Source organism: Saccopteryx leptura, chromosome 1, assembly GCF_036850995.1.
Source record: "Saccopteryx leptura isolate mSacLep1 chromosome 1, mSacLep1_pri_phased_curated, whole genome shotgun sequence".
NCBI classification, from domain to species: domain Eukaryota; kingdom Metazoa; phylum Chordata; class Mammalia; order Chiroptera; family Emballonuridae; genus Saccopteryx; species Saccopteryx leptura.
The window spans coordinates 180,569,846-180,597,489 of NC_089503.1; the positions used below are offsets into that span (position 1 = coordinate 180,569,846).

The 27,644-nt window shown below is 37.6% G+C and overlaps 1 protein-coding gene across 18 annotated transcripts in view; it reads left to right on the plus strand.

Moving 5' to 3' along the window:
* Positions 1-27,644, plus strand: part of CEP170 (centrosomal protein 170) — a 182,641-nt gene that overhangs the window by 133,374 nt on the left and 21,623 nt on the right. For 8 of the 18 annotated variants that reach the window (XM_066381919.1, XM_066381891.1, XM_066381905.1 and 5 more), the window contains 5 exons: positions 2,200-2,673; positions 6,728-7,371; positions 18,920-19,069; positions 21,767-21,893; positions 24,254-26,083. In XM_066381919.1, the coding sequence (XP_066238016.1) occupies positions 2,200-2,673; positions 6,728-7,371; positions 18,920-19,069; positions 21,767-21,893; positions 24,254-26,083 (3,225 nt within the window). The remainder of the gene's footprint in view (positions 1-2,199; positions 2,674-6,727; positions 7,372-18,919; positions 19,070-21,766; positions 21,894-24,253; positions 26,084-27,644) is intronic. The other 10 variants (XM_066381958.1, XM_066381931.1, XM_066381941.1 and 7 more) reach the window with 5 other exon arrangements.

A 27,644-nucleotide genomic window follows, 5' to 3' on the forward strand; every position in this document is an offset into this window, starting at 1 on the left:
CTTTTGATATAGGTGATTTTGAAGTTGGACTAAAGGAATGGTAACCTTAAAAATAGTGGTGTGCACTTGTGAATTTCTGCTGTTAGAATGTGAAAACATGTTGAAAATGTGTATTAACTGGGAATTTTTCATTCACAAGGGAATAAAATATTACTTTGGGTGCTGAGACAAGTGGATGATAAAATCATATATCCCTGGACCAGCTTTTTGTGTTTTCTGCGTCATAATTCAGTCACATCATTTTATATGGGTATCCAGGTAGTGCTAGTATAAAACTACCACCCCTTGTCCTTAGTGTTACTGCTATTTTAAGGATGAGCAAAGCAGAATGAATGAATGAATGAATTGATAGATGACTAGATGGGTGGATGGATATGTTCATAGCATGGTTTATAAACCAATTGTACCATATGGAATTGATCAAGTACAGTACATTGTACTTAGTAAATCAGTCGTTTGAAAAAATAAAAAATAACATTTATTAGCGAGGTTATTAATATGATATATAAGGAGTAGTTAATGCATTTTACTCTCACAGAAATTTTAAATGACAGGCTTTCAGCATAAATATTCAAAACAAAGTAGATATTTTATTGTTAAGAAAAAGATAGTTAACTTTATAATAAAAAATTTTTAAAGTTTGACTTTAAATTAGGAGTCTTTCATAACCTCTTTCAAATAGCATGTAAAATATTTGATTTGATATATAGAGTTTTTCTTGATATGCTTTTTCATTTTCTGTGGTAAAAAGAAAAGAAAACAAAAACCTAAATAGCGTTTGAAAAGGATCATTTTTGCATTGAAAATTGTTTTTATTCAATATTGTTTATCTTCTATATAGATGTTTTTGCATTTTTAAAAAAATGGAGCTGGATATCTTCTGTCCTCTCCCCACACACATTTGGATACAGAAATGGTGCTGTCCCAATTGTCTGTAACCCAGAAGTAAACAGTGTCATGATTGTTTCGTGTTCAATTACTGCCAAGAAGTCAGTTACATCACCTGAAAAATCCCGTCAAGATTTAATATTCAAAAAAATGGTTCCAAAGCCTGAATACTTCACTGAATTAGAAGATGATTGGAAGTGACGTGGTATCCCTGAATCGCCCTCTTTTTCTAATAAATTACCTGCACATGATTTTTCTACGACTGTATAAAGGAATGCTTTTCGAGCTTCAGGGCAATATTTTCCGTTTGGACCTCCCTCTTTAGCATCTTGATAGTAGACGTGGTCATTTACTTCCTGAAAATCAAGACAGTTTAATATATTTGCACTTCTAATAACACATACAAAAAATATTTCAGTTGTTTCTGGGGCAGTGGAAGAATAATGATAGCATTCTAGAGTTGTTTGTGTCTTCTACCTACTCTAGTTCATCTGAGATTTATAATTCAGCTTTTCCCCAGGGATCTTTGACCCTGTGCATATTCTGCTATATAGAAATGTGCATGAATTTTCTTCTGCAATTAATGGCTGGCAACTGAATTTCTATTTTTATCTTATTTTCTTCACACTGCTGCTTGGATTGCAATGCTGCAAGCACACCACATGTTTTGTCTTTAACATTCTTTTCTTCTTTATAAAATGTATCTTCTTACAAGGATCACACATCAGTATATTATTTTGGTCATTCTAGAAGTAATGGTTCTGAGTGTGATGGGGAAGAATGGTAAGTGGAATCATTACTTTGAGAACATTGCTTACTATTGACCTCATGTTTGTTTCCTCACTTGAGCACCTGTTTTTTGTTTTTTTTTTTGGAGTTCTACTTGTGTTCACAGGTATTTGAGATATTTCATTCTCCTTACTTGATAAAGAATTTTTTTTATCTGTCCCTCATGATATAATATACACCTTGAACAAGCATCTCCATCTCCATTTGATTTCAATTCTTTTGTGCCTTGATGATTTCTAGATTCAAGATGGGAAAAATATGGCCCTTGCCATTCAAGGTCATCTCTTAATCACTTTGCTGTCCTTTGCCGTTGGTGCTGCTTGCTTACTTCGCTCCTCCTATTGGTAACAGAATGCCATGTTTACAATCAAAGCGAATTCTCTATGACATTTGCCATTGTTTTCATCCAGACTGTGATCGGACTTCCAGTTTTCTTGAAGTAATACAAATGGCCATTACTATACTCCCTCCAATACTAGAAGCTCCCAAATATTTTGAATTTTCTCTTATTTTTCTCATTAGGGTGCAGTTTAGATGCCAAGCAAGTTGAGGAACAATCTGCAGCTGCAAATGAAGACGTACTCTTTCCTTTCTGTAGGGAACCAAGTTATTTTGAAATCCCTACAAAAGAATTTCAGCAACCATCACAAATAGCAGAAAGCACTATCCATGAAATCCCAACAAAAGACACAAGTTCTCACACAGCAGGTGCAGGGCATGCTTCATTTACCATTGAATTTGATGACAGTACCCCAGGGAAGGTAACTATTAGAGACCATGTGACAAAATTTACTTCTGAGCAGCGCCACAAGTCCAAGAAGTCTTCCCCTGGAACTCAAGACCTGCCGGGAATTCAGACTGGAATGATGGCACCAGAAAACAAAGTAGCTGATTGGCTGGCACAGAACAACCCTCCGCAGATGGTCTGGGAAAGAACAGAAGATGATTCCAAAAGTATTAAAAGTGATGTTCCGGTGTGCTTGAAAAGGTTGAAAGGTAAAGTGAATCAATCGTTTCAGAACTTCCTATGCTATGATAAAGGAAATTCAGTCTTCACACTTATCAGACTTCTATTAGATAATTATGTGGTAGAAACTGCTTTTTCTAAGGTTTACATTGGACTTTTAAAGCCCCCAAGCTAGCTATCGTGCCCCTTTCTACTTATTCAAAATACTCTGCCTTCATTTGCTTGCCAAAACCTTTGGTTTTGTAAATTTAGGTTTACGCCATTAAATATTTCTCTTTTTCCTATGGAAATAAAGGATGTATTCAGCTCACCAGTGCAATTCCATAGAAGACAATTCTCATCATTTTTTTGACTTAAGAAAAAGATATATTCAATTTTGTTCTCTATTGCTTCCAGTAAATGTCAATGTCTAGACTTTGAAAGAAATTTTAAGCCATTTGGTAATGGGTCAAAAGTCTACTTTGGAAATACATACATTGGTTTTGTTTTGTTTTTTAGTGAGAGAGATAGAGGTAGAGGAGAGAGAGACAGAAACAGACAGGAAAGGAGAGAGATGAGGAGCAACAACTCATAGTTCTGGCACCTTAGTTGTTCATTGACTGCTTCTCATACGTGCCTTAACTGGGGAACTCCAGCTGAGCCAATGACCCTTTGCTCAAGCCAGCAACCTCGGGCTTCATGCCAGCGACCTTTAGGCTCAAGCCAGTAACCATCGGGTCATGTCTATGATCCCACACTCAAGCCAGCAACCCTGTGCTCAAGCTGGTGAGCCCACGCTCAAGCCTGCGACTCAGGGTTTCAAACCTGAGTCTTCAGAGTCCCAGGTTGACACTCCATCCACTGCGCCACCGCCTGGTCAAGCATACACATTGTTGATAGAGTGTTTCAAACTGTTCTCCATGGTTACTCGTGAGACAAAAGAAAATTGGTTTAGAGAGAAATTACTGGGAATCAATTGAACTAAATTTTTTTCAATAGTCAGACTTTTATGAAAATCAGATTGGAATTATATTCTTTGAAATAGTTTTTATATATGCTTTACTAATATAATACTTGACCTAAAAACAGCAAAATCTTTGGACCTGTACATCAAAGTATTAGCTAATCAATTATTTCCATTAGTTAAGATAATTGCATTTATTTTAGGATTGCTGAATACTTTTTTGTTACTCTATATTTTATTTAACAAGCTATCTCTAAGGGAAATGATTGCATATTAGTCTGACCATTCTGTTACTCTACCTGAAGTTAAAGAGCTTTTTTGTAAAAAAAAAAAAAAAAAAGCTCACTGAGGTCATATAGAGAGCCATCTTATTACTCCCGATATCCTTACAAATGACATTTGATTTTTCCCCAAAGTCAGAGCTGCCATTGTTAAAGATTTTTCACATTTTAGGAGATCAAAACTATATTCCTAGCCTCTAAATAAATTATGGCAAATAGTAATGTTTTTTTATAATAACTAGACTGTCAGCAACTGTTTAGATCAGTCAGAAACTTGAAAGTAAGCAAAACAAAAACAAAAAACTTGGCCCTTGCAAGAATGACATGCACACAGTTTTGGACAGTGGGAAAAGCAGTATTCACAAAGCCCATACAACTTGTGCCCTTTAGGAGAGTCACAGCTCCTTTTGGCTGTGGCTGCGGACTTGGTACAGCTCACTTCCTCTAAAAAATACTTAAGGAACTTCATCTTACTGAGGCAGCTAATGGATTGCCAAAAATGAAAGAGGGAAACTTGGTCAGGAGAGCTTCCTAGGGCTTTTTTTGTTGAGTGAAAACAGAAATTGCGGTTCTAATCAGGCGTGTGTGACACTGAGAAATATAAGAGGAGATAATAAATTTTCCAAAAAAGAAAATAGCTAATCTATACATTAAAATAGAAATTTTAAGCTATAACTTAAAGATACTGAAAGGGCCCAACACACCGTAAGTGTCAAGTTTTGTATATTGATACAAGAACTGAAGTCTGTAAAAATGGTGTTTTCATGTTATGTAAATGAGATATGGGTTATTTGCACTTGTTATGTGGGAAATATTGGAGTTTGGTTGTATCCAGCTCTTACAAACTGGGGATTTCTTTTTAGTATATCCAACATAGCAATGAAATAGTTTGTAAAAGATCATGTTCTTAATGTGTTTTGTACTTGAACTTGGGGTTTTGCATTCCATCTGCTATCCCTAATTCCTATCTTAATTACTTGAGGTAGGGAGTCTGTTAATTAAACATATGTTTGTTTTTTTCCTTTTCAGGTTGCATTTTGAATAGTTACTAATTTGAAGAAAGTTTCAGATTTGTGGTCATACCTGAGGCTTATGTCACTCACCATCACCGCGCTGGGAGTACTCCCCCAGGCCCCTCATTTTGGTTCTGTTAACTCCCTTTGCTTCCCTTGCCTGTTATTCCAAAATGACACCCTTTTGGGTGTGCTCTGCCCTTCTTTCTTCTGAGTCTTCTCTCTCCTTTTAAGCATCACGTCTTTACAGCCAGTCCTCTGGCGCTAAATCATTAACAGCAGTTGGTAACCCCTACATTTATTAGAACAAGAACCATGAATATTAAAACCCACTGTTTTCTTAGGACAGGTTTGTCTGCCCAGCCTCCAAGTCTTTCAGTTCTGCTTGTAATCTTCTCGGATGCCACATTATGCAGCAGCTATTCAGATTAAAATTTGTAGCCCAGGAAAATATAAACATCAGATCTAGTCCCAGAAACATTGACTAGGTTCATTTACAGCTTTCTTGTCAGGAAGCCAGCATTTAAGCCCTCATTTATGATCCGATTTTAAACATGCATAAATAACTAATTTACGCTATAATAATATAACAATTAGTTGACTATTGTAATGTTCTTATTTAGGTAATTAGAATTCTAAATCAGTGAAAAATCATGTAATTATCATAAAGTTTTACATTTAATCCCTAGTACAACTGTGAAGGGTAGCCAAAAAAATACCTGATGTTTTCAAAATTCAGCTATATTCTAACTTGACTCTATATGCCTTATGGTATAGAAAAATAGATTTTTATATGGTTTTATTTAACACCATGCCATTTGCCCAGTAGATGCTTAGATTTCTATAGGATTTTATAGGTAGACCTTTTAGCATGCTTTATTTACCTCTTTGAAACCATCAGTTTAGAGCTCAAATAGTTTCAAAAGTTCTCATAGCTAGAAAGATATTTGTAGATAATTGTACAGTAATTGGTAGAACTATACTATGCTATACTTATGGATATCATATATTCAATATATCATTGAAAGTTAAGATTCATCACATTTTAAAGGTATTTGTATTCTCTTTCCCTGTATAATAATAAGCATTTCAGCAGAATCACCCTTTTCCTGTCTCTTCCTCTCCAATGTAGAAACAAATTTTTTTTTTAATTTATTTTTATTTTTTTACAGAGACAGAGAGAGGGATAGATAGAGATAGACAGACAGGAACAGAGAGAGATGAGAAGCATCAATCATTAGTTTTTTTGCTGTGACACCTTAGTTATTCATTGATTGCTTTCTCATATGTGCCTTGACCGTGGGGCTATAGCAGACCAAGTAACCCCTTGCTCGAACCAGCGACCTTGGGTCCAAGCTGGTGAGTTTTGCTCAAACCAGATGAGCCCGTGCTCAAGCTGGCGACCTCAGGGGTCTCGAACCTGGGTCCTCCGCATCCCAGTCCGACACTCTATCCATTGCACCATCGCCTAGTCAGGCTAGAAACAAATTTTTGATTGCTTAAATAAAGTATACATTTGTTCATGTTGTAAATACAGACTAGTGTGGATGACATAGCCTTGCATATCTGTTAAGGCACTGATGAATCATTATAAAGTTAAAATCTGGAGAAAGAAAGACAGTCCTGTTCAATTGTTTACAAGGGTCGCATTGTTGGCCAATAAAATTTGAATGAAAGCATCACAGTTGAGGGAAGTTAGCAGAGCCTGTTACTGAAAAGAACATATGACTTTAGATTGATTGAAAAGGAGAAGAGGACACAACAAATGGCACTTTTGTGTATGCTTCAAATTTGCCCCTTGGGATGTCTTCTCTTCTCTATTATGTGGTTTCTTTTGTGTGTCCAGGAAACAAACATGATGACGGTACACAGAGCGACTCCGAAAATGCTGGGGCTCACAGGCGCTGTAGCAAACGTGCCGCTCTGGAGGAACACTTAAGGCGTCACCACTCAGAGCAGAAAAAGCTACAGAAGGCCCAGGCTTCTGACAAGCATCAATACCAAGCCGTTGTAAGTCAAACTGCTTTTATGATTGCATTCTTTGATGAAGACAATCCCAGAAAAAGGAGGTCCTATTCCTTTACTCAGAGTACGGGAATCTTATGTGAGGACACTACCTATTCAACACCACGTACAAAACTTGAAAAGCCAGCATCTCCAACAGCAAATGCCAAAGTGGTTTCTTTGTCTTTACAGACTAGCTCTGCGTACCACAGAGGGGGGCGTGGTGTCCCACATGGGAAATTGTTAAAACAGAAATCAGAGGAGCCATCGGTGTCACTTCCCTTCCTCCAAACTGCATTGTTAAGAAGTTCAGGGAGTCTTGGGCACAGACCAAGCCAGGAGATGGATAAAATGTTAAAAAATCAAGCTACTTCTGCTACTTCTGAAAAGGATAATGATGATGACCAAAGTGACAAGGGTACTTATACCATTGAGTTAGAGAATCCCAACAGTGAGGAGGTGGAAGCAAGAAAAATGATTGACAAGGTAAATAATTGAAATTGGGGTCTGGTGTTAGTTTTCGGGTGGTATATTTGTTGCAGATTTTTGGAGTGTCAGCATGAATTGTTCTCATGCAGTCGGCTGTATTGGCACTTTAGGATTTGTTAGGGAACTACAAGACTAGCCATAAAACCAAAATGCTTTCTGGTTTTATTCTGCTTATGTTCTGAGTTTACCTGTTTCATAGGTAAAATCCTGTACATTTAAACTGTTGGGACCTATGAAAGTTGTATACATTAAAAATAGGATTTTAAAATAGTATACTTTGGCCATTCTTTTGCATATGTTTAAAAACAAACAAAACCAGAAAAAGCCAGATTGCTATGACTCTTAATATAAACATAAATGTTAGCTAATAATAGTTAACCACAGGTTTCCTGCCTACTATTTCATGATGGAAGAAGATGAAAATATATGTGTTTTGTTTTAATCAATTTTGTTCTTATATTCTTAATTTCTATTCACTTGTGTCTTTGTTGATAGAAAAGAAGTGTATGGAAACAAAATCAGTTTGTTTACAATACTTTGAGTTTAGTGAGTGTATGCCCAATCATGATGATTGTTTACATTTCAGATTTGTTCTGACTTTATTGGTTAATGAATATAATGATTGTTGTATGGTTTAAAAAGGAGTTTTTCTCAGTTTTGCTCGTGGTCATAGAAAGCTGACTTTACAATCAGCTGTTTATGTTACTCCCTGTAAAACAGCAAACACCATATGGCTAAACCTTGATCTCTTTTAGTTCTTGTTACTAGCATGTGAGCAGCATTTAGCACCACTTGAGAGCTTGTTGGCAGTGCAGACTCGCAGGCCCATCCTACACTTGCTGCTCAGAATCCACTTTGAAAGCAAGATCCCCAGGTGATTCGTGTGCACATTAATCACACGAATTATGTGATTAATATAATTACATACACTAGTTTAAATGATGAGGCGACAGAATGGTCTGTCGGGGGTAGACAAGATAACCCTTTGGGATACAGATTGTTAGCCTTTGTGTTTAATTTTAATTTCACAGTTTTTTATTTCCATTTTGGGGGTATGTTTTATGGTTACCTTGGAACCTAATGGATATAATTTCTAACCATACATCTATTGAATACATGCTCCATAGTTTTTACTGTTGAGATGTGCAGCTTCGGACTTTGGAGACCCATTGGCATAGGAAATAAATGTTATGTGAGCAGTGTTATGATAGTTGTTAATAAGAGAGGTATACTGAGTAAGAAACAGATGGACCAAGCGAGTTTTATGATTATACTAAAGAAGTTAAGGACACAGTGTTAGCATTGAAAATGACTTTTGAGGATTTCAAATTATTTTCATCATTGAAAATTAATAATGACATTTCTTTCCAATTATTTCTTTACTCTTAGAGGGTGACCACCAAAACTGGTGTCCAACTACTCTGGTAATTATCAAAAGCATCTTTCTTTTTCCTTCTGGAAGAGAATCTTAGTTTTATGACAAATTATGTGGACACATTATGGATAGAGAAAACCAAAAGATTTGTTCTTTTTGAGAGAGAGAGAGAGATAGAGGGACAGACAGAAAGGAAGGGAGAGAGATGAGAAGCATGAATTATTCATTGTGGCACCTTGGTTGTTCATTGATTGCTTTGTTATATGTTCCTTGACGGGGGGGGGGGGGGGGGGGGGAGGGCTTCAGCAGAGCAAGTGACCTTCTTGCTCAAGTCCGTGACTTGAGCTGAAGCCAACGACCTTGGGCTTCAAGCCAGGGACCATGGGATCATGTCTGTGATCCACACACAAGCCAGCAAACCTGTGCTCAAGCTGCATAAGCCCACGCCTGAAGCTGGTGACCTCTGGGTCCTCTGTGTCCCAGTCCAACACTCTATCCACTGCACCACTGCCTGGTCAGGCAGAAACCAAGATTTTGAAGCAGGATTCATTGAAGGGAGCACCATATGACCAAATAGGTAATTCACATTCATTCTGAGTTTGTATAAACCAGAAATTAGGTCTGAAGTTGTAAGGGTAAGGATAGAGAAGAGTCATGAATCCCAAGGAAAAAGTTGGGATTCTGGTAGCTGCAGATAAAGTCAGATGGCAAATTCAGGCCATCTAGAGTCAGGCTGTGGGGAAACAAGCAAGAATCAGATGTCTCAGGAAGAGGAAGTAACCTGTGGGATGGAGAAAACAAAATCCACGAGTGGCCTCTAGAGGGCATAGGAAGATCTTCGGGAGCTGTAAGTGCAGGCATTATAGCAAATTGCTGAGTGAACTCGCATACATTGACTTTCTCCCTTTGAAGTTGGGTTGTGTGGATGGACATTGGGACCATTAGCTTTGACCATCTGGATTTAATTGTTGTTTGGGTCTGAAAACTTTTACATTGTCTCCTTCCTTTTTCACTCCATCATGTAAGAGTTGGTTTATTTCATTGACTGATTGATTTAGCAATCTTTATTCAACATCAGCTATGTGACAGGCTGTTTGTCAGGAGAGATTTCAATGGAAAAGACGGAGTTCTTCCCTTCAAGAAATTAGTCTGTAGAGAGATAGAATGACACAAGTAAAAACATGAATTAAAGATAGTATGATAAATGCTTTGATAGACATAGGCTGTTGGAGGAAGGGTAACGATAGCATCTCAGAGGGAGTCTCAGGTTAAACATCCCTTCCTCCTAAAGAGAAGTCTTACCTGTTCAATTTAAAAAAAAAAACCAAACCTTTGAAGTCACTGTCAGATCACCTTGTTTTGTTTTAATCATAAGCTTTATCACCACTTGATAGGTTCCTATTTATTTATTCACCTTCTTACTCCCTAATCCTGCACGGGTGCATGTGCGCACAGAAACACAGACACACACACACACACACACACACGAATATAAACTCCATGACTGCAGGGACTCCATGATTGCTAGTGCCCAGCATTTATATGTTCTCAATAAAAATGGAATTTAATTGCCAACTGAGCTCATATTGACACAGGGGAATTAATCTCATAACAGGCATGGTTGTAGGATTTTCCATATGTTGCAACGTGTTTAAAAGCACAGGAGGCTTGTGGACTTATTAGGATAACTTAACTCTGTTACTTTCAGAGAGAGGAAATTGGACTAGATTTCGAAGGCACCTGTGTTTTTTGGTAAAGACTCTAGATTTTTTTTAATGCCGAAAGCTGTGGTAGTCATTGAAAACTTTTTAAGTAGGGCAGTGATGATGTAATCACTGTAAGAAGTGTGAAGAATAAATTGAACATTGGAAAAGCCAGACACAGAAAAGGCAATTAAAAAGCTGCTGACATGTCCAATAGGCAGTTGAATATAAATGTCAAGATGTTAGGTAGAAGTCTGGGCCGAAATACTAATTTGGGAATTGTTAGAGTCACTGAATGCAGAATAGATGAGTTCACCTAGACAAAGAGAATGTATAGCGTGAGAAGAGAGAAAGAATGGAATCCTTGTAGTGCCAACACTGTGGACAAAAGAATAAGACTGAACACAAGAACCTGAAAAGGACCAGACAGAAAAATAAGAGAAATAGCATCTTGGAACCAAAAACAGAATAAAAAATAGGTGAATGAGCAACAGTATTACATAATACACTGATGTCAAGTATGATAAGTACTGAATGCCTTTTTATTTTTCCCCAAAATATATTGTGTCCCTGGGTCTGAAGAAGACAAGCAGAACATACAGTGTGTCCGTAAAGTCATGGTGCACTTTTGACCGGTCACAGGAAAGCAACAAAAGACGATAGAAATGTGAAATCTGCACCAAATAAAAGGAAAACCCTCCCAGTTTCTGTAGGATGATGTGGCAGCATGTGCGCATGCGCAGATGATGATGTAACACCGTGTATACAGTGGAGCAGCCCATGGCCATGCCAGTCAAGATGTGGATGGTACAGAGGAAAGTTCAGTGTGTTCTGTGGCTCTCTAAATTCGAATCCATGACCAAAGTACAACGTGAATATCGGCACGTTTATAACAAAGCACTACCACATAGGAATAACATTAGTTGGTGGGATAAGCAGTTGAAGGAAACCAGCAGTTTGGTGGAGAAACCCCGTTCTGGTAGGCCATCAGTCAGTGATGTGTCTGTAGAGGCTATACAGGATAGCTACCTAAGGAGCCCTAAAAAATCTGTGCATGAGCCCACATTGAACTGCACTGAATATGTATGAAACTGGGAGAGTTTTTCTTTTATTTGGTGCAGGTTTCACATTTCTATCTTTTGCTTTTCTGTGACCTGTCAAAAGTGCACCATGACTTTATGGAAACACTGTATATTATTATCTGAACTTGGAAGAAGTTGCCTACAGTTAGAAAAGTATCTCTGTAAAGAGATGACCAAGCTGAAATGTCACACCTTTGTTTTTCTTTGCTGGTTGTAGTTAAACAGTAGTGGGAGACCCCATCCCCAATCCCTGATCTACAGGATTACAGCATTTTGGTTTATGTTTCTGTGCTGTTTATCGGTGGGTAATCTTATTTCATGCATTGTCCCCAGATTTTCCCTCTTACAATATTAACACAAATGCCTATTACTTATAAAGATCTCTAAAGTTTTACCTCTAAGCTTACATGGAGATGTGCAATAATCAGAAAGTGCTGTTGACTGCCTGGATTAAAGGTAACTATCTTCCATAGTAGTAATAATCTCCTCAGCCCTCCCACCATAGACCTCCTCGTTAGAGCTAGAGAACCATCATGGTACCAATAGCTCCAGGTTCTTCTCTCTGCTCCTGCATCCAAACAGACACTGCTAAGGGCATAGGAGAATGTGGTCACTGATGGATGCTCTTCTCCCCTACTGAACACCCTGTGCCCTTCGAATCAGGTATAGGAACCCCTTCCTGCTATATTAATCCCCAGGCTTCACAAGAGAGCCCTCACCTTTTCTCAGTTGAAAGCTTAACGTTGGATAGGTTTTGCCCCATTTCCCTTTCTCTGTTGCTATGTGCGGTCTTACTTAGTTTTCTGCGTAAGAGGCTTTTCGAGTCCTGTGCCCTCAGCCTAGTCAGCTCTTCCCTGTGCTTCACGTTCCTCGCTCTGTCTCCTCATTACTTTCTAAGGCTTTCTCTAACCCCTCTCTAAGGAGCCCCAGCTTTTACCTTTTACATCCATCAGAGTAGCTTGCTTTATTTATTTGCTCTATAGAACTCGCCACTAGCTAGTTCATGTTGTCTGTCCTTTCTAGAAAGATCTTGTTTCGATCACTTCTGTATTTCGTGTTACTAGAACATTGCCTAACATGTAGTAGACACTATCTTTTTTTTTTTGATTCAGTATATTGTATTTTGAATGGCTGAATGGGAAAAGATATGTGATGTGTTTTTTCATTTTTGTCAATATATGTGTGTGGTTAGCTTTATATTAGTTCATTTATTTTGATGAATTTGATTGGTCAGATTTCACCAGACCTCCACAAACAAGGTTTCTATATTCTTACGTGCTGAATCTAGTGTCTTATCTTGATCCTAAAGTAACTTGTTAAAAACTATGGTTTAAAACCATAAGCTTAGCTTTCGATAGTATAAAAGGTAAAAGTATAGGTTATATAGGTTGTGTCAGAAGAAATGTGGATGATTCAGGAGCATTGCCTTGGTTAGCAGAAGACTGGAGATACCATTGAGTTTCTAGCAATACCTCACTAATGACTTAGCGCTTACAAATTGGGCAAGGAAAGAGTGAGATGTTCATAAACAAGCAGCCAGATTTTAGGGATGTAAGGAAGGAATGTGTCACAAGGAAATGAGCCATAAAGAGGAGAGAATTTGGACATTTTAACTAGAGACACATTAGATTAAACTTGAACATAGTAATTTGAAGATGTCAAAAAAGGGTCTAATAGAAAAAGAATTCTGAGCAGTGATGGGAAAGGAAGAGATCGCGGCTGTGGCACTCCTAGGGAGTGGGAGGGGTCAAGGACACAGGCTAGATTCTGGGACAGGGCAAACATTTGCAGAGCATATTTTTACTCTGCAGTAAAAAGGAAGAATAAAGCCAGATAGTATCTTTTTTAGAAATTGAGGCAAAATTCACATAACATTCACCATTTTAGTCGCTTAAATGTATAATTCAGTGGCTTTTAGTGCATTTACAAAGTTGTACACTCATCAGTATCTAATTCCAGGACATTTTAATCACACCAAAAAGAAAGCTCATACCTATTAAACAGTCACTTCCCATTCATCCTTCCCTCATCCCCTGTCTACCGCTAATCTACTTTCTATGTCTAAGGATTTGCTTATTTTGGACATAGAATCATACAATATGGGGCCTCCAGTAACTGGCTACTTTTACTGAGCATTGAGTTTTCAAAGTGCATCTATGATGTGGCATGTGTCAGTGTCTCATGCCTTTTTATGACTGAATAATGGACCATCGAGTGGGTTTATTCATTCATTTGAGTTGTTTTCACCTGTTAACTATTATGAACAGCATTCGGCTATGAACATTGGTATAACATGATAAATTATAAAATGTCACTCCTACCTCCATTACGAGCTTTTTTTCTTAACAATTTGTCTAATCTTTAAATTTAAAAATTGATTAGAAATATGTTGTACAAATCCTGTGCGAAACATTCAGAACCATTTATTTCACTAATTTGAAAGGATTTTAAATGAAGTGAGAGTTTCATGGAAAATTGCAAGTTTAAAACCATTCTCCTCTATTAAATCCTTCTGATTTTGTTTCCTGACATTAGTGGGTAGAGTTCTGCACGGTTTTTAAAGTAATTATGTGTCAGCTGATTTTCATGGGCTATGGGGACCTCTACTATGGATTTGAACTGTAGAGATCACATTTACTATACCAGTGTTTCCCCTTCCTCAGCCACTCTCACACTGGTCTCTGCTTCCTATCCTGGTAAGCACACCTCCTGTATTTGATGTTATCAAGTGTACAGGTGCTCAAGAGTGTGAGATTTACACCCATGCAAGTTGGCCTTGTGTTTTTTGGTTTGATATGCTATTATTCTCCCCTCTTCAGCCCTCCAATGTCAAAACTAGAAATGTGGGCATTTTCTGTATAGTTTGAACTTTTAAATAACTATGACAATAATATGATAGTGAAAAAAACTAGAGTCAAATTTTTCAGAGGCTTGATTTGTATCATACATACTATTGATAGTTATCATTTTAAAAAAGTTTAAATTGTTTTAACTTAAAACTAAAATCTAAAAATGTAGTCTGGTTCTTACAGAAATTTTGTTTTGACCACAGAGTACCTCTGTGTGGGTCAGGTGACATTCTCTCTTTCTTTGTTTTTATATATATATAAGCTTCTAGTTAGATCTAAGCTCCTTGAGAGCAAGGACTGCCATATACAGTTGTGCTTTAGTACCCACAGAAAATTGGTTCCAGGATACCCAATTCACAGATACCAAAATCTCAGGATAATCAAGGTCCTTATATGAATGGCATAGTATTTGCATATAGTCTACACACATATTTCCCTATACTTTAAATCATTTCCAGATTCCTTATAGTACAAATACAATGTAAATGTTACATAAATAGTTGTTATACTGCATTGTTTAGGGCAGGGGTCCCCAAACTACGGGCCCGTGGGCCGCATGCGGCCCCCTGAGGCCGTTTATCTGCCCCCCCCCCCCGCACTTCTGGAAGATGCACCTCTTTCATTGGTGGTCATTGAGAGGAGAACATTGACCATCTCATTAGCCAAAAGCAAACCCATAGTTCCCATTGAAATACCGGTCAGTTTGTTGATTTAAATTTACTTGTTCTTTATTTTAAATATTGTATTTGTTCCCGTTTTGTTTTTTTACTTTAAAATAAGATATGTGCAGTGTGCATAGGGATTTGTTCATAGTTTTTTTTATAGTCCGGCCCTCCAACGGTCTGAGGGACAGTGAACTGGCCCCCTGTGTAAAAAGTTTGGGGACCCCTGGTTTAGGGAATAATTACAAGAAAAGAATGTATTTGTCCAGTACAGATGCAAGCACCATATACTTAACTACATTATACAGGTTAGCAATGTAACTTTTAACTTTCCTCCAAAAACAAAAAAAACTTTGAATTCATGGTTGGTTGAATTCATCAATGCAGAACCCACAGATACAGAAGGCTGACTGTATGTTATAGCCTCTATAGTGGCTAGCACAGTAGCCTATGCATAGTAAGGAACAGAACTGAGAAACAGGTGGTTAAAATTGTTTATAGAGTAACCACTGAGATTGTAGATGTGAAATTCCAAAGTGAGATGCCAAATCTTACTTGCACATATTCAAGGGAGAAGACTGGGAATATCTTCCCTGATTCTTGGAGCAGGTTAGTGAGGGAGATACCTCACCTTAAAGCTGGAGGACATGGTAGGAGTCACAGGTCACTCTCCAAAATAGAGATGCATCAACTTAGATCAGGGGAGCTGTAGGAAAGAGTACCTGAAAGCCACTCCCACCCCTAAGATAAATGAGTGATCTTTAAATATCTGCCAGGCCCCAAAAGTTCAGAGGGTACATGTTCAAAAAGAAATTTTCTATTCCTGTACCATTCCTCCTTTTTCTTACCTCTGGAAGACTTAGAAACTGACTCACAAACTTGGTGTGGAGGGTTCTACTAGAGAGGAAGCATAAAAATTAGATAGGTATCTGACCTCCCTCCCTTCCCTACTATAGACTTAAAAGTCTCTAGCTGAATGAAAAACCCAAGATTGTGTACTCTATCAAGTTGAGGGCTTGATGAGCCCAGATCACAGTAGGGAAGTAGAAAAAAATCATGATTCTGTGTTAATACTGCATTTGAAATATCTCTGAGCCCTCCAGGAGGAGAGATGACAGACAGGTGAGCAGTTATCTATAGTTGGAAATTGAAATGAAGCCTTGAAATGGGGTGAAATCATTGGGGGACCAATTCTAGAATGAAAAGATGAGAAAATCTAGCAAACTTCATTTTTGCTTTGAGCAACTCTCAAGTTCTGTTCAACTGTTAGATCGAATGACAGAATATATGTACTCTTTAATGTGAAAAGTATAATACCTTCAATGTAGACAGTAAGGTTTCCACATGGAAGTTGCCACAAATGGATGTTTTGTACCCAGACATGAAAATGATGGTACAGATTTCAAGCTGGTTTAGTCTTTACTATCATTAATTTTCAAAGCACTATAAAAAATATAGGGATGAACTTTAAAGGCTTCTTTCTCCATGCAATGGAACTTAAGGCTCTTTGACTTGTCTGGAAAATAAAGAAATGTTACTTTCCGACAGGTAAATGTATATCTGCCGCTACTACTTTAAAGGGAATCAATCCTTAGAATGTCATCTGAGTGGTCTCTGTACCACTTGAGCTCCCCTTCCTAAAAGCACGACTTTGTGTTTATGTCTTTTGTCATTTCAAAATAGTGTCATAAGTGACTTGGAGAGATTTATTATATGTTATTAGAAACTGCTGGTGCGTAGATGTTTGAAAAAGTCAAGGTTTGAAGGTCCATTTTGAGTATCATTAGAATTAAGTATCAGCAAATCAGAAAATCATTTAAGGTGATTTTAAATTAATATGCCAAAGAGATACAATATGAAAGTAATCCTCACATGATTATTTTTATCTTCTACTTTTCAAACTCAAGTTAGATATTTTTCTAGTAGTAATTATAAAAATAAGGAGATAAACATCAGTAAATTTGGAATTCAATGACGAGTTAGAAAAATTTTGAATTTTAAGATGGTCACAACTTGAGTAGCTCTAATTTGCCTTCTGTTCAAGTGGGATTCAAGGCGGAGCATACAGAAAAGTATACTTAGTATTTTTTTTTCTTGTGGGAGAGACAGAGAGAGTCAGAGAGAGGGTCAGATAGGGACAGACAGAAGGAAGGGAGAGAGATGAGAAACATCAATTCTTTTGTTGCGGTTCCTTAGTTGTTCATTGATTGATTTCTCATATGTGCCTTGACCCGGGGGCTACAGCAGACCAAGTAACCCCTTGCTCAGATCAGCGACCTTGGGCTTAAGCTGGTGAGCCTTGCTCAAACCAGATGAGCCTGTGCTCAAGCTGGCGATCTCTCGGGGTCTCGAACCTCGGTCCTCCACATCCCAGTCCGACGCTCTCTCCACTGTGCCAACGCCTGGTCAGGCTATACTTAGTATTTTTACTGTTTGTTAAACTTACTAATTCTAATGTTTGGCAAAATGAAGGTCTTTTTCATTTTGTGTTTCCATGTGTTATTAAAATTCCTGCTTGATTTAAACTTAATAATTACAATTTGCTCTTAAAGCAAATATAGTTTGAATACTAAGTGGTTCTAGAGACTATTATATCATAATTCGTAAAAACTATAGTTATATTTGAACCAAACATTAAGTAATAAGGCCATCTAGTGGTAAAATTCCCAAGTTTTAGTTATTTTGAAAATCTGACATCTTCCTTACTAAACATGGACTTCAGAATTTTTCAGATAGATGTATGTTCATTACAAAGTGTTCTAGAAAATAGCTAAAACAAAGGTATTCTTCCCTTTTTATACAAAATGAAAACTCTTTGGTTATGTTCTAAAGCTTCTTTCCACAAAGGGCTAATTCAAACACATAATATTTTTCTTGGGTAATAATTAGAGCCATACTAATACCTGTAAATAATAAGCCTTGGGAATAAGGTAGAGACTATGGAATGTTTAAGTTTATGTAGTTAACCTTTATTCACCATCGTTGGTAAAACCAAGGCCTATTATGAACTAAGAAATGAGTAAGACTCAGGTTCTACCCTTAGAAGCACATGATTGCTGGTCTCTGTATTTAGAATATTTGAAAAGTGTTCACCAAACCCTAGGCCCGATAGCTTGGTTGTTAGAGCATCATCCCAAAGCGCAGAGGTTGTTGGTTTGATCCCTGGTCAGGACAAATACAGGAACAGCTTGATGTTCTTATCTCTCTCTTTCTCTTCATTCCCCTCTCACTAATATCAATCAATAAATTCTTTTTCAAATGTCTACTTACATTCTTTTTTAAAAAAAGTGTTCACCAGAGACAATCTGCTTATTCAAAATACTCTGTGAGAGTAGACAGAAATCTGCATTCCAACTAAAGGCCTTCAAGTGATTTCTAGATGAATATAGTTTGAGAATTATGCTATACCCTATACAGAGGTCATACAGTAAGATCTGTTATTGAGGAACTTAGACAGTTGTATGTATAAATTTAACTCATGTATGTAAATGTTAAACATTTGTTAGGAAAGAAACACATAAAGTGAATCGTACAGTTAGTTTGCCAACATGCTTCTCAAAAATAATAGAACAAAGAGACAAACTGTAAAACAATCTGAAGCTTTTTAACTCTGCATTGACATCTTTTAAAGTGAAATATGAATATTTCTTACTATCAAGCAGTACATTTGCTAAATATTAAAAAAGGGTGGTTATATTTACATGAGTTCTACTGCCCTGTTTTCCTCTCCAGCTTTTGGATGTTACCCTGTCATTCAACAAGTTTTCTCTCATATTGAAATTCATTTAGAATATCTTTATTTGCCTCTAAAGTTACTGATAATGTCCCCATAGTAATCTGGCTTTTCATTTAGACAGTGCTTTTCTCCTCCTAGGTGTTTGGAGTGGATGACAATCAGGATTATAACAGGCCTGTTATCAGTGAAAAGCACAAGGATCTGATAAAAGACTGGGCTCTCACTTCTGCCGCTGGAGTCATGAAAGAGAGAAAACAGCTGGGCACACCTGGGCTTCACTGCTCAGAGGTACACACCTCTTCCCCTTACATAACTGACATGAGCAAGCATCAAGTTCTATCATCTGTACTTATGTTATTTTAAGTTATTTATCTGCCCCCCTTGTAAAATACCTCTAAAAACTAAATTCTCCCAAATTATTTATTTCTCATGCAAGCCCGAAGCAATTCTGCAGTACTTTCATTTCAGTTTTTGTTACTGTGTTCTTTCAAATTAGTAACCTTTTTGTCAGTGATGGAAAATATTAATTTTTAGTAAGCAGTTAATGAGCTATACGCTTGCTTCTTTAATTGGCATTATGAGATAAAACAAAAGATATACAGTGCTTATACTTTCTAGGAGGGCATCTATTCAGAATGGAAAGACCTCTCTTGCCAGGAAACATGCAAGGCAGTGCCTGATAGACACAACTTATAAACCTCAAATCAAGCACTGCCCTTGTGTATAGCCGCGATGTAATTAGAATAATGTGAAATTAATTACAGTTGGCTTGATTATTAGGTACTTACAGAGTCAGTATGCTATGGCAGTGCTAGAAAGACATGAGTTCAAATCCCAGAACTGCCTGTCACTCAATCACTCCCCTTCTCTTGTCTTCAGCTTTCTCATTTCTACAAGTGGCATTTTATATAAACCCTGTGTACAAGTTTAATTAGGTTATAAAGCAACCAGCAAAGTAATTGAGATTTATGCACTTAACAACTATCTATTCCATTATTGGAAATGATCGTAGAATTTTATTCCTACCGTGTCAAAAAGAAATCTAAAAAGTACATGTAACTGAGAAGTATTAATTATAATTTATTGAGGTAAGAAGAGCTAACATTCAATGGCAGCTTTCTATGTACCGTTTTACAAAGAAGGAAACTGAAGTATGTAGGAATGAACTAGACCACTATTTTAAAACTAGTACCTCGTTGGGCTAGATTTTGAACTGTAACCAGCCTTGCTTTTTAACTCATTCTCTTGCTCATTAGCCTATGGTGCCTCTCAGGAAATGAGTTCATTTAAGACATACAAATGGTAAATAAATATAAAATATAACTAAAACCTTAAGGTATAAATAAAACAAAATATAGTTGCATTTGTTTGAAGTATAAATAAAATATTGTATTTTTTATACACAGGTAAATATATCTATATGATAAAGTTGTCCCTTTATGGTCTGCCATTTCCTGGAAGCTTTTGAAGCAATTATTGTACTTTGTTGTTCTTTCCCCCCCCTTGATCTTAAGAATTTTCTGATTTCTATTTTATAGGAGGCTTAATTTACTTAATGAAAGCAAACAATACTTATTTTGAGGCAATGTTTTGGTATTCTGATTAATCTGGAAGGGTTCTGTTGAATGTGAACAGGAACAGACTTCCTCGTGCCAGATAAAATTTGCATATAGCCCCAGTATACTTGCATTTGGAAGAGTTGTCTTAAACAGGCCATTAGAACAAATTTTACAGAATGGTTCTACATGAGTGTGTGCCTATGAAACTCACTGTATTGCTAGCATTTTGTAAATGGCTGAGGCATTTCCTTCAATACCAGAACTATGGGATTTTTGTCACAAAAATCTTGAAAGAGAACTCGGAGGTTCAACAAGAATTCCATAGGCTTCATTGTTTGTATATCATTATGTCTACTTACTATCTTAACATATTAGTTTTGAAATCATACAGTATACAATCTGTATGGAATAGTTACCTCATTAGTTTCTAGCTTGCCATCATTAATTCAGAAAATCTGATACTTTATTTAGAATAACTCAAAATAATTATTTAGTCATAGCTTTCTTTTCCTTAGTTGTTATTCAGTTTCAATATTAAACATTGGCTTAGATTTTTAGTGAGGAAATAATTTTTTTACACTCTCAAGCTCTTGCATATTAAATATCTAGATGGCGCTGGTCTTAAGAATCACCACTATGTGTATGTCCATAGGTCTGTGGGACCATATCATGAATTAAATTCCATTTCACACTTTGAACCTGTAAGGGTTCAAAGAGTACTTGCCTTAAGGCTAGATCTAGACATGGACAGGTCTGGGTTCAGAGTGGTTATAGAAAAATTTTTAACAGTTGAGTGATTTCTGGCTCTTTCTGAAAATATTAAAGTGTTATAGAAAGAAGTATAAAGCTTTGGGTTTGTTTTTGAAGCCCCTGAAGAAATGACCTGGCAGATTAAATAATTCTTGAGACTGTGGAACCAGTCTGATTCCCAGAAACATTTAAAGGGCTAGAGAACAACTTAGAAATAGACCTTTGGACTCCCTGTTCGATAGATGGAGTAGAACTAAGTGCTACAGCCACAAAGCTATGATAATACACCTAAATTTATCTAGCAGCAGTAAATTTTAAGCTCCAAGAATTTATACCATTAGTATTACCATTGGTTTATACAATTGGTATACCGCTGGTATTACCATTGGTTATACCAGTTTATGCTCTTGGTATTACTCCAGTAGTAATACTATTGTTAGTCTTTAATAAGTTGAATTATACTATTATTTGCAGTAATAATAAAATGAAGTTCAAAGGGGTACCTAGAGAATCTTCATTTTATAATAGAAGAGGAAATTTAATAAATGATAATATAAGAACATGAGGTTAAATATTGCTTTGTATGATAGGTTAATGTGACTAACTGGAATTCTCCTTCATGAGAATCAGATCTGACCATACTGTATTGCTTTGTTATCTTATTTTTCTCCTTTAGGAGGTCACATCTTCATCTGGAAGCAAGCGTTGGGTTTCACAGTGGGCTAGTTTGGCTGCTAATCATACGAGGCATGATCAAGAAGACAGGATCATGGAATTGACGGTCCCTGTTCCTTTAGAGAATGGTATTGTCGTGTGTGTATGTGTGTGTGTGTGTGTGTGTGTATGAATAATACATCAGTTTTAAAAGCTAAATCTAGCCTGACGTGTGGTGGCGCAGTGGATAAAGTGTCGACCTAGAACGCTGAGGTTGCCAGTTCAAAACTCTGGGCTTGCCTCATCAAGGCACATATGAGAGTTGATGCTTCCTGCTCCTCCCCCTTCTCTCTCTGTCTCTCTCTCTTTCTCTATCTGTCTCTTCCGTCTCTAAAATGAATAAAAATAAAATCTTTAAAAGTTAAATCTATGTAGTAAGAAGTAAATTAAATAAACATTCACATATGCTTGTGCTTATATTACATATGTAATTTTAATTTCACTGATGTGGAAATCGGTAAAATTAACTCTGATGATAAAGAAGTAATTTGTAGATGAAGCACACTTACAAAAAGAATCCACTATAGAATTAAATATTGTCTGTGGAAAGCAAAATTCTACCCCTGTTATAAGAAAGAGTGGACTGCTTAGCCTTCATTATCTCATTTCTGCTTCAATGTTCTAAATGAATATATTTAGATAAGCTAATAAATCCACTTAAATCTAAAGTGTCCTTGATAAACTTTTATCCAGTATAAGAAATGCTACAATAGTATAAAAAAGATAGCCTGACCGGTTGGTGGCGCAGTGGATAGAGTGTCAACATGGGATGCTGAGGACCCAGGTTCGAAACCCCAAGGTTGCCAGCTTGAGTGCGGGCTCATCCAGCTTGAGTATGGAGTTTCCAGCTTGAGTATGGGGTCACCGATGTGAGCATGGGATCATACACTTGACCCCATCCATGGTCACTGGCTTGAGCCCAAGGTCACTGGTTTGAAGCCCAAGGTCGCTGGCTTGAGCCCAAGATCACTGTCTTGAGCAAGGGGTCACTGGCTCAGCTGAAGCCCCCCAGTCTAGACATATATGAGAAAGCAATCAATGAACAACTAAGGAGCTGCAAGGTAGAATTGATGCTTCTCATCTCCCTTCCTGTCTGTCCATTTCTCTCTCTTGCTAAAAGTATAGATAGATAGATAGATAGATAGATAGATAGATAGATAGATAGATAGACAAAATAGCTATTATATTTTAGGTGCTTCAAGTAGCAAAGAAATAAGACAAAATAATACACAATTAATTGCTAAATTAAAGTTAAATCACTAATATTTTCTTACATCATAATCATTGTATTGCTATGAAATTTAAACACTAAACTTTTAGAATTGTAAAGGTAAGAACAGACCTACAGAAGCTATATCTTGCATCTTTTTCCTACTTAATCTTCAGAAGATTTGTATGCTTTATAAGTTAATTTGTATTTCTCTGAAAGATGCATACTTTTTCTCAGAAACACATTCCATTTATTCAAGAAAATCCTCAAGTAATCTCATGTTTCTTACATGGAAACATTAATGTATGTATATTTTTTTTACTGCCTTCTACTTACTTGAAAAAGAGAAAGTGATTCTGTATTTCTATACGAAGCCTTACTAAACCAGGTGACCACTTCTAAAAATCCTTCCATTTGCAAAATTATGGCAAGTACTACCACTTTTTTCATACTTATAATTTTTAGAATTATTTAAAATAATTTTTTTTATTTTTATAAAGAGAAAGGGAAAGAGAGAGAGAGAAATATTGATTTGTTCCACTTATTTCTGCATTCATTGGTTGCTTCTTGTATGTGCACTGACTGGGAATTGAACCCACAACCTTGGGTTGTCAGAATGACGTTCTAATAAACTGAGCTATAGGCTAGGGTTAAAAAGTTTTTTTAAATCCATCTTTGAATTTTATTTTTAGACAACCTTGTTAAAGTCCTACATTTTCTGTTTTACTTAAGAAATCCAACTTATTTTTTTTAGGTAGATAATAATGCTTATTAAAAAGTAGATATGTTATTTTCTGTATTATATAAGTGAAACTATGGCAAATAAGCAGTGTTTATTAGGCATTCTGTGTGTAGTTTTACAGTACACTTGTTAGAGTCTGTTGCCTTGAACAGAATTCAGAGGATGGGCTAAGTCACAAAAGCAAGAATTAGCACAGTGAACTTTCATAAAACCCATTGAACAAAAAGGCAGCAGATGTAGGTTTCAGGTCAGATGACCCTAATTTTCATCTCACACAGTTTACTTTCCTGACTCCCCTATCAGTAATCTGCCTACTTGTACACTTGGCATTGCACTTGATTTATAAGCTACTCTGTCACAATGCTGGCTTATATAGTCAAAGTTTTCTTTTACACTTGAGCCATTTCTTCACTTATACTTTAAAATCTAGTGAAATATGCTGTTATTTTTAGTTTTAGTTTGGGCCCTAATTGCTTCTTCGTGGTTTTATTTTACAGACATGGATATAAGTGAGTCTGGCATTTCGATGAGAAGTGCTGGTTCAGCAACCTCCTTGGCTAGTCAGGGGGAGAGGAGGAGGCGGACCCTTCCCCAGCTTCCCAATGAAGAGAAGTCCCTTGAGAACTGCAGAGCCAAGGTTATGACGCAGAGGTCCGAGATTGGAGAAAAACAGGACACAGAGCTTCAGGAGAAAGAAGCCCCCTCGCAGGTATACCAGAAAGACAAACAAGATGTCGACAGAGGCCTGAGTAAGATGAATAGGGCAGTAAATGAGGACGCTCTGAAAACTGCTGGAGATCACAAAACCCTGCTCCACCTGGGCAGCTCTTCTGGAAAGGAGAAAAGTGAAACTGATAAGGAAACTTCTTTGGTAAAGCAAACATTAGCTAGAATTCAGCAACAAGAACCGAAGGACCAGGCGCAATGCACGCCTTCTAAATTATCTGCCAAAAATGTGTCAGGCTACATTGAGAGAAGTAGGGAGGAATCTTTTAAACAGGAGTCACAACCTCAAGAGAAAGTTCCAGGACATTCTGCAAGCAAAGGAGAGAGGGTGACACAGAGTGAGGGCAAGCGGAAAAAAGCAGAGGACATTCTGAAAAGTCATGCTTCAAAGGGAGGGGACAAGAAGGAATCCTCCAAGTCATTGGTGCGACAGGGAAGTTTCACTATAGAAAAACCTACCCCAAACATCCCCATTGAGCTCATCCCTCACATAAACAAAGAGACTCCATCTACATCCCCCTCATTAGCATTAGCATCTGCCAGTAGACTACGCGAAAGAAGTGACTCTATGGAAACCGATTCCAGTATGGACACAACCCTTATTCTAAAAGACACAGAGGCAGTAATGGCTTTTCTAGAAGCTAAACTGCGGGAAGATAATAATAAAACCGACGAGGGCCCAGACACTCCCAGTTACAACAGAGACAACTCCATTTCACCAGAATCGGACGTGGACACAGCTAGTACAATCAGCCTGGTCACTGGCGAGACCGAAAGGAAGGCAACGCAGAAGCGAAAGAGTTTCACTAGTCTCTACAAAGATCGGTGTTCCTCGGGGTCTCCTTCCAAAGATGTCACAAAATCATCAACTGGTGTGAGGGAGAAAATTGAAAAGAAAACTAAAAGTCGTTCCACAGATGTGGGTTCCAGAGCAGATGGTCGGAAATTTGTCCAGTCCGGTGGAAGAATAAGACAGCCTTCAGTAGATTTAACAGACGATGACCAAACCTCTAGTGTACCTCACTCTGCAATCTCTGATATTCTGTCATCTGACCAGGAAACTTACTCTTGTAAACCTCACGGAAGGATGGCACTTACCTCAGCTGATGAGCATGTACATTCCAAGCTGGACGGAAGTAAAATGAGTAAATCTAAGACTTCTCCTGTGACACCTGGTTCCTCCAGTAAGTCCACCACTCTTCCCAGGCCACGTCCTACTAGGACTTCGCTCCTGCGTCGGGCACGACTTGGGGAAGCTTCAGACAGTGAACTCGCTGATGCTGACAAAGCATCCGTTGCTTCTGAGGTGTCCACAACAAGTTCAACATCGAAACCTCCCACAGGAAGGCGTAACATCTCTAGGATTGATTTACTGGCTCAGCCTCGGAGGACAAGGCTTGGTTCATTGTCGGCTCGCAGTGACTCTGAAGCAACCATCTCTAGAAGTAGTGCCTCTTCTCGGACCGCAGAAGCCATCTTTAGAAGTGGAGCCAGATTAGTACCTTCAGATAAATTTTCTCCTAGAATTAGAGCCAACAGTATCTCTCGACTCTCAGACTCCAAGGTCAAAAGTATGACCTCAACACATGGTTCTCCTTCAGGTAAATTGGATCCAGACTTTTTATAATATTAGCATATTTATTTTATGTTTTGGGACTCCTTTTTTAAGAATTAACTCTCCAGTGTAGCTTCCCAAAATATTCAACAGAAAGGTTACTTTATACAGGATTTGTCATATAAACATTATTTTATTTAGCTTAGTAAATAGAAAATTCAGAAGTTATATACACTTACAATTAATATTCTGGAGTAAGCCCTGGCTGGTAGCTCAGTGGGTAGAATAATGGCCTGGCATATGGACATCCCAGGTTCGATTCTTGGTCAGGGCACACAGGAAAAGCAGCCATCTGCTTCACTCTCACTCCCTCTCCCCCTCCTCTCTCTCTTCCCCTCCCACAGCCAGTGGCTCAGTTGATTTGAGCATGGTCCCCAGGGCTGAGGATAGTTTGGTTGGTCCAAGTGCATCAGCCTCAGGCACTAAAAATAGCTCCATACTAGAGTATTGGCCCAAGACAGATTTGCCAGGTGGATCCTGGTCAGGGTGCATGCAGGAGTCTGCCTCACTATCTGCCCTCCTCTCACCTTAAAAAAAATACCTGGAGTAAAATAGTGATTTCAAAATTGGAGTTATACTGAACAGGTTTAGAAGATTTAGGTGTCTAGTTAGTGAGAAAGCTAGATTTGTATGTCAAAATAAGATTAGGAATTATTTTCTGGTTAGATAACAGGAAGTGACATTGTGCTTCTAAAAGCATGTGTTTAACTTTCAAATATCCTCACCTAATTCAAAGTTCTTATAGACCTGAAGACAAGCCATGTACCTTTTATTGCTCTGTTCAGAGCTAACTGAAATAATTAATATTTTACCTTTTTTTTTCCTATTTATTTTGAAATGTCTTATTTCCCTTGTGCTTTTAAAAGTTAGATCTGTTCATGATTAGGGCAGGTGTAACTAATCCTTGACTTATTTCAGTGAAAGAAGATGGACTCGTGAAGCAGTCACTAAGTACATGGGTCAGCCTGGGCTATAGAAATGAACATGTGATGAGCATCGTCTCTTAAAACACTGTTATAACAAATATAATCCTTACAAAAACTACTTACTCCGCACAGATTTTAACTGCTCTGACATATTTGTCTGTTTATATACTTCATATTAAGACTTGAAGTCCGTGAAAATACGAGCGACCACTGTGGTACTGAGACAGATATTGGTGTGTATCCTGCAGACACGATCTCATTACTTCATAATCAGCCTCATAATGTGGGTGTGGCTGAGAAGGCCAGTGGGGGGAAGCCAGCTGTTAAGTACTTGAACATTTATTGTCCTTGGTCAGCAAGCATCTCAGGGAGCCTCAAGTTGAGTTAAGAATGTAGGGAAACCCGGTATGCAATCTGATCTTTTTGTTTTTACCTGTCTGCCACAATATAGCCTACAGGACCCAAACTGAGAGTACTTCGTGTGTGTTACTTTTTCACTTTTTATTCCTCTTCTCTTTTCACCACTGCTTCCCCCACACTGTACACAGCTCCTTCTCTGTCCTGGTTGGTGGGTGTGGTGGGGGTGGTCGTACCTATGGGAGGAAGATATAGGCTGAGGAG